This window comes from Athene noctua, chromosome 18 (assembly GCF_965140245.1).
Source record: "Athene noctua chromosome 18, bAthNoc1.hap1.1, whole genome shotgun sequence".
In the NCBI taxonomy this organism is placed as follows: Eukaryota; Metazoa; Chordata; class Aves; order Strigiformes; family Strigidae; genus Athene; species Athene noctua.
This window is the reverse complement of record NC_134054.1, coordinates 9,728,985-9,740,596: the sequence shown is the minus strand read 5'-3', so window position 1 is coordinate 9,740,596 and position 11,612 is coordinate 9,728,985. Positions and strand designations below refer to the sequence as shown.

The 11,612-nt window shown below is 46.5% G+C and overlaps 1 protein-coding gene across 1 annotated transcript; it reads right to left on the bottom strand.

Annotated features, from left to right (window-relative positions):
- Positions 1 to 3,541: 3,541 nt before the first annotated feature.
- NOG (noggin) lies at positions 3,542 to 5,346 on the bottom strand. The gene has a single exon (XM_074922059.1). The coding sequence runs from the start codon at positions 4,815 to 4,817 to the stop codon at positions 4,146 to 4,148; it is 672 nt and encodes a 223-aa protein (XP_074778160.1). The 5' UTR covers positions 4,818 to 5,346; the 3' UTR covers positions 3,542 to 4,145.
- Between the last annotated feature and the right edge of the window lie 6,266 nt (positions 5,347 to 11,612).

The window sequence follows — 11,612 nt, the reverse complement described above, 5'->3', positions numbered from 1 at the left end:
TATCTTCTTTTTAATGGATCCAAGATCCAGCCAACATGGTGCAGATTACATTTATATAACACAACCCAAGTAAGGTGAACTGCTAGGAATTTTTTTAGCAGCTGTTGACGTTACTAAATTAAGATTATTTCTGCATTAAAACTATGGAAGAGGAAAAACTTGTCCAGTATTTATACAAACAGTACTGCTCTCATTTCTAGCTGTGGTTATTTTTGTGATGACTCCATCATGCACTCATGCAATGTCAAGAATTTATCTTTGTGGTGGTATTTTGAAAAGGATAAAATGAATCAAATATATTTTTTCAGTCAAGTACGCCTGTGAGGACACCACACTTTAATGGTATGTGTAACAAAGTTTTCCGAGTTGGTTATTTTTCTTCACACTATCTGGTCAAATTTTGAATGTGCTTATTACAAACATTTGGATAACTTACTCCAGTCTACTTTTTTTTTTTTTATCCTTTTACCAACTGTGTTACTCTTAGGACTTCCAAATTAGCCTACAACATCACAACTTTTGTTAAAAGCCACATGCTTTTCCTGATAAACAGAAGTATAAAGCATTTGAGAATGCCACGTAAGATACAGTTCTGCACTGGCAAAAATAATGTCTTGAACGCTAAATCAAATACCATCAGGGAACCACCCCTTGAACACTGGGCCTTAACTTTACTAGATTTTGAATGAACACGTGGTGTGAGAGAACAAATTATTCTGCATAAAGACTAACTGCTGACAAAGAAGATGAAGTCCCGTATTCCTTACAAGGAACTGCAGCACATAGGTTAAAGGACTCAACTGAGGTTATGAAGCTATGGTGGAGCTAGAAATGAATTTAAATTTCCAATTATTACACCTTAAGACACTAAAATTGCAAAGGAAGAAACTGAATAACTAAAAGCATACTTTCAACCTTTCCCTTCTTATTTCTTCCCCACAGTGGTCTCTGTGAGGTCTTATGATGCCACTACAAAGATCAGCAAACAAAAATTGGCAGTGTTATGAATTGATTTCAATTTAAAACAGCCATAATTCAATTTTGCTTTAAAAACATATTACAAAATCTAATATTAAAAAGATTTGCATAGAAACATTCATCAGAAAGATATTTTATTTGTTTGGCTTGAAACACTTCCACTACAAGCCAAACATTTCAACACTAGGGCAGGAGGACCAGAAAGTGAACCCGACCAGAAACAACAGTGAAAACTACTAGTTTATTTTTGCTCTACCAGCTGACAAAATGTAGTTATTTATTTAAAAAAAAAAAAGAAAAAATCACAGGCCTTGTGGATAGAGAAACTTGATTTTTTTAACCCAAAATATTATTGTAAATTTATGAGTAACAGGGTGTTATTAGCTGAGAAAGCATGTATGTACATATGTCTTACCGATTACAATGACTATCAGATTAAAAATTATAGATATGGTGATAGATATGACTATATTAACAACATACTTATTTTACACTCGCCTAACACAAACACACACACCTCTCTGCACATATAAAAATTTAAAATCTTTAGGCGACCAGTCAGGAGTTGGCTTCCAGATGAAGTCTGTTTGCCCCATTGCTTGGATCACGGACAGACAAACCACTGGGTGAGTCCCCTCGCTAAAGAGTGGGAATATTACTTTAGTAAAGTTTGCTAATGGGGCAAAGGACCTTGTATTGTAATCCAGTGACATTTTCAACCTTCGGAGAACTTTTGTTGACATTCCCGAGTCCCTGGCTGCCATCCCAGCATGAAATAGTTTCTGTTCACATAATTCTCGTGTTTACCAGTCATGAAAAACTCTTGCTTTTGGCTTTTTTTTTAAATAAACTTTTTTTTTTTTTTTTTTTTGCAAGTGAAACTCTGTCTAAAAAAATATTGGCCCCAGGCATAGAAGGTTTTGCATAAATTCATATGTGATGAATGGCTGATTTTAATGTTATTTGGGTATTTGTCAGAACCTAACAAATATACATGGTAATGGTGGTTCATAAACTTAAACATCTCAATATACCCTTTCTTCTAGAAATAAATTACGTTTGTTTGCCCTGCCTGGAGTCCTAAGGTAGCCGACATTAGGAATATTTTAAATGTGATCATCCATCCAGCATGTCTTTCAGGCGCCACGAAGATTAAATGAAAGAATCATAAGATGAAGGTCTTTAACTTTTAATCCTTTTACAATGAACCCTTAGATAGACATGGGGGCAGGGTGCCTTCTATGTGAGTAATAATGCCTCTGTTCCTCTTCACTAGGTTAATGAATACCCTAAATGTCCCAAGATCTGATTTTTTTTTTTCCAATCTATTGAAATTAGAAGCAAAGAGACGGGTGGTAAAACGCACCGAAAGAGAGAGGGAATGAATATGCATTCGGAGATAGGCGAACTAAACGTTAGAGAAAGCAGGGCTGGGTTGTCTCAGTGAAAGACCCACGGGTTTAAAATAATTAGCATAGATTCCCTCACAGTTTGGGGAAAAAAAAAAAAGTTTTTTTGATTCCAAGATAAATAAGGAAAAGGCTTTCTGCACTGTCAGGGAGCCTTTGAAGAACACGTGGAGGGTTTGTTTTTGCAGTTGGTATCTATGCGATACTAACCGTCGGGTCTCCCAGCACGTAAAAGCCAAATACTTCGGTAATTGCGTCGGGTCCTTGCGGAGCCGCGGGAGGACAGTTAACGCGCCCCGCGGAGCACAGCGCGCCCCGCGGGCCGGGGACATGCCCACACCGCCGGTGCCCGGCTCCGCGGAGCGCGGGGCTGGAGCGGAGCCCGCGGGCTGCACCGCACCGGAGGGAGCGGGCGGCGGCCGGGGGGAGCGGGCGGAGCGGCGCCGCGGGCCCCGCGGAGGGCGGGCCGGGGAGAGCGCGGCCGCGGAACCAGCGCGCACCCCGAGGCAGCGGCGGAGCCCGGTGCTCCCAGGCATGCCCGGGGGAAGCGGAGCCGGGCGGTGGGGGCACGTCCCTGGGCGGCGCGGCGCAAGCCCCGGGTGGGCAGTGGAGAGCTCGGCCGGGGGCTGGCGGGAGCCCAAAGAGTTAACCGGGCTGCGAGGGGCGAGCGCGCCGGGCAGGGAGGGTGTGCGAGGCTGTCATAGGATCAGGCTAATAACGTGTCTGCGCTGAAAACCCCCAAAGCCCAAGGGTCAAGTTTCAGCAGTGTCCCACCACAATGGTAGGTGTGAAAGACACGTGTCCCGTTGTAAATGAAATGTCAAGCGGTTAAAAAAAAAAAAAAAAAATCCCGACCCAGCTGCCACCGAGCGCTTCCCCGCCTGCGCGGCTGCGGGTGAGCGGCTCCGCGGGGGGGACTGCGCGGCCGCGCCTCGCCCGCCCCGCCCGCGGGGCCGGGACCCGGGGCACTCCCGTGGTGGCGGTGCCAAAGATGCCCCTCGAGCAGAGTCCTGAGCAGGTCCCCACCTCCCCCTGCCACCGCGAAACGTCCCGCTGAGCGTGGAGAACGAGGAGGAGAGAGAAGAAAGCCCCCCCGAAGGTGGCCAAACCAAAAAGCAAACAGAATCCAAACGGCTCGTGTTTTAGTGGTTGACTTTAATTCTGCACTGCACTTTTACTACAAGGATATAAAGAATAAATAGCAGATACTCTTCATTTACATAGGATTAAGTCATTCAAACTGTTCTCTCTATTTACAATAACATTGTGCTCTAGGCGTTTTTTCACTTTTATTTTAAATCTAAAGTCCATAAGGAAAAAGAAAAAAACCTCACACACACGTTTTCCGAATAATGGAAAATAGCTTTAAAACGTTTTCTTATCAAAAAGTTTGGTTTGTATTTTTTAATCCTTTTATTAAAAAAAAAAAACAACAAAAAACCCCAACAAAAAAACCTACTTCGCCAAAGCGAAGCAACTTCTCTCTGGAATATAAATACAACAAAAAAAAAAAAAAGATACATTAGCAACGATCAGGGTAATAGTCTTAAAAATACAGTAGACGCTGATTATTTCACGTATAATACTGACCTTTTAATAGTATATTAAAACGGTGCCATATATACACACAATATACATTCTCCTACACGTTACAGTGCATTACAACGGTAACCAGAAAGCAAATGTCTTTTATTTTTGTTGCAGCCAAGGTCCACGTGAGTCCGCCGGAGAAGGGGCGAGAAAAGGTAAGTGCAAGCCCTAGCAGGAGCACTTGCACTCCGAAATGATGGGGTACTGGATGGGTATCCATGTGCACCTCTGCCCTCCGCGGCGCTGGCACCTCCACCTCAGGATCGTTAAATGCACGGACTTGGCAGGTTTGCAAACCATGCCTTCTGGGACTGAACAAGACCTTTTACTGTAGCAGCTGCCCACTTTGACATACCGGGGCCAAAAGCGGCTGCCGAGATCGTTCCACGTGTATAGGACCGGGCAGAAGGTCTGGGACCAGAGCCACATCTGCAGCTTCCTGCGCAGCTTCTTGCTCAGCCTGTGCTTCTTGCCCGGCTGCAGCCCGTCGTAAAACTCCAGCCCTTTGATTTCGCTGGGCATCGCTCCCGAGGGTCTCTGCCTAAGCAGCAAGTCCAACTCAGCTAGATCGTCCACCCCCAGCCGGTCCTCGGGCAAGGAAATGGCCATAAAGTTAGGGTCGAAGTGTCCGCCCATGAGGTTCCTTAGCAAGGTCTCGTTAAGATCCTTCTCCTTGGGGTCAAAGATAGGGTCCGGGTGCTCGATTAGATCCACCAAGGGCAAGTTGTCGCTGGGAGCCGGTCGGATGTGCAGATAGTGCTGGCAGGCGCCTTGCTCTAGCCGGAGACCCAGCACAACCACCAAGGCGTATATAGTCACAAGGCACTGGGAATGATCCATCCTTGGGAGAGCGGTGGGGGGGGGAGAGGGGGGCTGGGTTCACCAAACAGCAGGGGAAGAAGGTGCAAGCAAAGACATCAGAAAACTTGTACGGGGATATCCAAAATAGCTTGTCTTTAAGGGGGATCACCTCCGCTCCCCGCACCACCGGCAAAGACAGCCCCCTAACAAGCCCGGAGAACAAGCCCCCTGCAAACACTCTTGCAGGCTTCTCTATAAAATTTCTCCCGGTGGAGCCGCTCCAAAATTCTGCTGCTGCTGCTGCTTCTTTTCACCCTCCCCGGGAAAGGGAGATGCCTCTTTTTGTTGCAAATTCTGCTCGCTGCTGCTGCTCCTCGTTGTCTGCCCGGGCGTATGGAAGAAGTTGCTGCCGATTCTTCCTCCCCGCTCCTCTCCGCCGTTTGCAAAGCAGCCTCCTCAGCAGCAACAGCAGCCACGCACGTTGGCACCAGTTTGTCTGCTTTGCAAGGACCCAAAGCCTTTAAATTTCCTGCACTTTCAGCTTCATCTCCATGGAAACCACAGACTCTCTTCGAACCCACCCCACCCCCCTTAAAAAAAAAACCACACACACAACACAACCCCCACTCCCACAAAAGTCCAGGAGAGCGCGGCTTCCCCCTTCCCACCCAGCAGGCACCCTCTGCTGGGGAAGGCTGAGGCGGGAGCCGCCGCTGCCTCCCCCCCCCCGCCTTCCGCACGCCGCCGCTCGGGCGAGCCCGCCGCGCCCCGGGAGATGCTGCTCCCGCCGGGGCAGCCGCCGGCCGGCCCCGCTCCGCCGCCACGGCACGCTCCCCCGCTCGCCGCCGGCTCCTCGCCCGGCCTCGCCGCCGCGCCGGTCACCCCATGGCTGCAGCCCGGGCGGCGGCGGCGGAGCAGCGCGGCCTCTCCCGCTCGGCCCCGCGCAACGGCGTGGCCCGCCTGCCCGCGGAGGGCTTCCGCGCACTCGCTGCCCGCGGCCTCCTGGCCTGGCCGGCGCTCCCCGGCGGCTGGGGGCTGCTGGCCCGGCTCCGCACATGGGCGCCCGTGATGCGCTGCACCAGCGCGCCCGGCCGCGGGGCCGCCGCCGCCACCGGCCGTGCCCGGGCGCAGCGAGCCCTCTGCTGGCGGCTGCCCGCGGGCGGGCGCCGGGCCCGGGGAGAGCGGGAGGCGGCGGGCGGCCCGCGCACCCCTCGCGTGTTTTAGGGGCTCGGAGAAAGCCCCGGGGATGAAGGTCCCTCGGCGAGCCGGGCAGCGCGGGTGGAAACGTCGCCGTGCGAACCCTCCGCGGAGCACCGCGGGCGGGAGGAGGCGGCGGCGGCGGCTCCTGCGGACGGTGCCCGGAGCGCGGAGGACTCCCGCCGAGCGGGACCCTCGGTACGGAGCCTGCGGTCCCCCCGAGGAGCCCGGTGGCCCCGCTCCCGCGGCACGTTGCCTCGGCAGGCTGCGGGGCTCCGCTGCCCTCCCGAGCAAGCACTCCGCATTTTTCCAGGGAGGTCTCAGAGTTCTCCGTCAGAAACACAATTAATTCCCAGTTACACCCCCGATCCACACAGAACTGACGGAAAGTCTACCTCAACAGCAAGTACATAAAACAATTTAAAAATGGATACTAAATGCTGCTTCCATTAAACAAGTACTGTCTCACAAAGCGCGCTCGCCAGGCAGCACGCTGCAAAGGGAGGTTGAACCGTCTATTACGGGTTGAGTAAAATTTCCTGAAGTGCTTGAATCCCATTCCTGCAGGCTATTTAGGCACTTAGGAGCCTAAGTTTAATGAGACTGAAGCTTAGCCACTTCACCTAAATTATTTATGCATTTGTTTAAATGTTAACCTTCAAATTTAGGTTTATTATGAAAGTAATACATAGATCGCCTTACCCACGTTGACTGTTTTTTCTAAAAATTAACCATATTTTTCCAACTATTTTCACTCCCTAAGTTAACTTTTAAACAACTGAGCATGTAGAGCATTTTATAAATAATACATAACTGAAATAAATGACATGAAAAAGATGGAAAACTGGCTGTAGCTCTATACTGTAAAAGAAGCCTCACAGTGACACGTGCCATGACTGTGTCAGTCAAGAATCTGCTGGAGTTTTACTAGATATTTTTTCACCTGGGAGTTTAGGTCTCTACCTTCACCTAGAACCTGATAAACTTTCATTGCTGAAACTTGACATACACGTTGTCCCTGCAAATAAGTGAGATGCCACATATCTTTTGAAATCAAATTCCCCTGATTGAAGAAGTGGAAACTTATCAGGAACGGAAGACAGACATTCTGCTGAATTTAGGACTCAACTGGATATGACTTTGATGCTGACCTGAATATGAGCAGGACATGGAGCTGCTTGGGTCTGCACAGAGCCAGTGAGTGAGCTCAGACACAAGACATTTTTGGCTCAGGTTCTCAATGAGGTCTCGGCCTGGCCACACCACACTTCCACTCCTGGCCACCTGGGATTGAGCCTGGAGAAGATGCTCCTCTGTCACTGAGCTGATCCAATCCCTCCTTTATTCACACACACTCCGTATTTTTGCCCACCCTGAAAGACAATGTTTCTTGATGCACAGAAGCATAAGCCTGCACTCAGAGCTCATCAGCTGATCCACTGGTTCTGGGAAGGACTGATGCGACTGGTTCCAGGAGGGAGCAGTTGTTTGTGAGGATGGCTGATGAATCCTAGCGAGGTGGTAACTGGATTTTTGGGGTGCTTGTCAGCCTCTTTCTTTCTCTTTCCTCACCAGCTTCCTAACTCCAGCCAGTAAGTCATCTGTAAGTCACTGCATTTGCTTTTAAACCACCTTGAACAAGTCATAAATAACAATACTAATTTCAAATAATAGTGTTTCAAACAGAAAGCAAAAATTCAGAAGTTACACCTAATGTCTTGTATTTCTTCTTTAATAATAAATTCAGTTTTACTCAGCTGGTATTTTCAGACGCTTTTTTAACAGTTTCTAAGTCTAAAAATAAGGCCTATGTCCTGTCTGTTTCACACTGGTGGTGCGTTTAAGATTCCACACTCAAGACTGTGATCCTAAGCAAGACTTGAAGACCTTTCTCTCCTGAAGGAGGAAATGTTTTCTGGGATGGGGCTGGTTCAGATGGGCTGCCTCTTTAAGGCACACTGATTTGTTCTCCGTGCAGCAGACTGGGGCTCGGTAATTCCTCAAGCACAGGTGCACTGGTAATTCCTCAAACCTGGGCTGTGCCGGGGTCCTGGCAAGGCTGTGAAAGCTAGAGGGATGCAGAAGTGACAGAAACCACTTGTGGCCCAAGAATTTCTTTGTGGAATGGCTGATAGCAGCACTGGGGAAGAGCTGCCAGTAACGGCTCTGCCAGAAGTCTCTGGGTCAGAGGGAAGAGATTTGGATTCTCATCAAACTGGTTTATTTCAGGGTTTGCTGAAAACAGCAGTAAATGAAACCTGGAAGTAAAGGGCCTGATCCAGGCTCTGTGTGTGATGCCAGTCCTTCCTGGGGCAGGGAGAAAGGCCAGCAGCTCAGAGAGGCCTCAGCTGGTCACTCAACTGGCAATGGTGTATGTAGTAGCAGGGAAGAAAACAACTCCCCTCACCTCAGCTTTATTAGTTCTGGAGTGCTGTCAGAAGTAAAAATGTGTTTTTTCAGTAGACAAAGCAAATACGACCTTCATGGCATACAGGAAGCCAACGTGGGCAAGATTAAGATGCTACTTCTGTAGGGTCACTTCTCTGATGAGGAGAGAAGAGGTATGCAGCCTGCGCTGCTCTGCTTATGACTCTGGAGGCACAGCTCTGAAAACACATTATGTAAGGATCTGATTTCAGTCCACAACGGCAAGGATGCACAGAAAGAATTCAGAATAGATTTGTTTCCTGTTAAATCTACTAACAGAAAATGGCCTGACCTACTTCACCCAACCCAGTGCTCAGAGACATCCCACTGAATTCAGCCCATGGTGTTGAATCAGTCTGGTCTATGAGCAACAGCCTTGAGCTTGATGCACGCACCACTCTAAAACACAGAGGGAATCTCACAGAAAGTAATAAACCACTACAAAACTGGGATGAGGAAGAACTATGCCAGGTATGCTTAGAAGAGCTCTGCCTTCCTTAGGAGTGGAGACTTCCTTACAACTATTATTGTTTCTCTTAACACTTAAAGATTATTTAAGTAATGATCTCATTGCGTTTCACTTCTTATTTTTAAAAATCTATGGGCATGAAACAATGATTGTTTGTTAAAGAAAGGAAAACCAGTAACATAACCAAATGAGTCCTCTGCCCAGCTCTCATGCAAATTTCTCATATGGCTCTGGGCAATAAATTTCATAGCTTTTTGCTTTCCTTATTTGTAGAGCAGGAATGCTAATCCTGGCCTCTTTCACAGAGATGATTAGATGCTACCAGTAAATCTATATCAATACAAAGGGGAGAGTCCAGTGTTTTACTAAAATTATAGATGAAACCTGTGATTGACAGAGCAGAGAACTGAATTACTTGTTTTAGTCTTAGGCCCTAGTGAGCTGCTAGACCAGCTCCCTCTGCCTCGGTAACACCCCTGTAAGTTTAGTAAGGAACTCTTTCTGGATTAATTTTCTCCCTTTTTTAAACTGTGAATCCCTAAAAATGTTCTAAAGGAGATGGACAGCTTTCAGACATTTTCCATAGTTCATATATGCCATATGACAATCCACCCAATCTATATTATCAGCTATCAAAGGTCATGTATGACCTCACCCAGGAATCCATGCACCACAGGTAGAAAAATCACTGTTCAAGATGTATTATTCAGTCTGGAAAGATTGAGGGAGATCTTGCTGGACCTCTGAAATGTGGTGTTGCATCTCAAGGTACCTCACCCATTTCCCTGCCCCTTTTCTGATTCACAAAAAGGATCACAGAATAAGGATTGTGTTAGTGTACTACACAATGTTAGCAGGTGATCAGCTGCTCTGAAAGAAAACAGTTATGAATCACATACTTTGGAAGGTAAACATTTTTTGAGAGAGCAAAGTTCTACCTTGAAATCCCAACAGAATGGAGACAGGGAAGGGTACATTTGGCCAAGAACCTGTATCTGTAGTGATAAATGATGTATAAATAATATATTTTGAAACTAAGCTCTGGGATGAATGTTTTATAGTGGAGTAAATCCTAAAATGACTGATGCATTAAAGCAATGAAAAGAAGCAGAAAGAAAAAGGAGACTGCCCCAAAATAAAACAAGTTATTTCTTAGTCTTTAATACAGCTGTATGTAGAGATGTATCCATTACCTTAACACAAAAAGAAAGAAAAAAAGGCCGTAAAAGAAGAAAATAAAGTCTTGCGAGGTCCTTAAAGGATTGCTGTGTTTTTCCTCATTCAGTGTCATTCTTGCTCCTAAAATACTGAGCCTCCTTGATTCTCAGCCCACTCTCCTCTTGCTCCTGCATTTTTCCTAAGGTATAGACTTTTGTCTTCAGAACAGAGCTTGTGCATTCATCTGCTGATAAACTGTTTATCTTAGCTTTTATGAGGGCGCCTTGCTGCAAGCCAGCCAGAGACAGGATCCTGGGTGTTTGTCTTTTTTTTTAAAAGAGGGTCCGGGAAGTGACGGGTATTTATACCTCCCCTTGGCTCTATATATCATGGGAGGTGGAACTCCACCGTCTCTGTTTCTCGCTTTTTCTCTCAGCAGTGTCTTCTGCCGTAAATCTGAATTTCTCAGAACAGAGTTTTCTTGGCTGCAACCCCACTTGGAGGAATTAGTTTTATTTATTTATTTGTTTGTTTATTCATGCAAAAAGTTTGCAACATAGGAAACCCAAAGTTCTTCTAAATCCTCCTCCTAATCATCCTACTTGTTCTGCTAAATACTAACATTTCAGCAGTCGAGAGAAGAGACCAGAGGTGGTTGAGCATCTCACAGTTTGCAGACCAATTCATTATGGAGAGAGAGGCCAGTGGGAGAATTGGGAAAGATGAAACAGAAACCAAGGCATTTTTTATGTTAAAAAATGACACTTGTATTTACAAGCAATGGCTCCTGACGGGGATTTGAATTTCCACACAGGCAACATCGTTTATCCAAACAAACTCCCTGTAGCAGCATATATTACATATATACACACATGACAAGTAGGAATGTATTTATCCTTTTTTTGCCAGCCTCCTTATTAAGATAAACATCTACTGAGATAAACCAAGTTTTTATTATTCCTTTTTTATAAAACACTAAAGACAACTGACAGAGATTCAATGAAGTGAAAAATACAGCAACCCCCCAATCAAGCCCTGAGTGCATGTGAGTGATTCATTGATGCCAGCTACTGAATAACCCTGATACATAACATTTCCCACCTCTGATATTTAAAAAGACCCCCTCGCCCTTTTAGCACCAATGGAGCCCTTCAAATGTTTTATTGCTAATTGTCTAATGCTATGTGATGAATGGCTGCTTGACTGAAAATGACAACCCCTTTTCTCTCAACTACTTCATTTTCCTGGCTCCAGTGGGGGTGAAGAGGAAAAAATAAATCCGATTACATCATATTTACCCTGTTGGTTATGAATGAAGGAAAATTAAACTTAGTTTAAAAGTACTTCTATCAACTAAGTCCTGAGCCCCCAGGTCCCCTGCACTCAGTAAATGTTGCCTCAGATGCTGGGGCAAAATGTTCCGAGAGACTCACAGGTTTTGTGGAAGCACCAAATCCCAAAGGCAGGGTCTAATCCTGACCAGATAGCCCGGGGGAGCAGGATCACAAATATACCTAATCCAGAAACTCTGGACCAAATCTAGAATGGTTGCCCTTTGTGCTCACAAAAAGTATTTTGGCTAC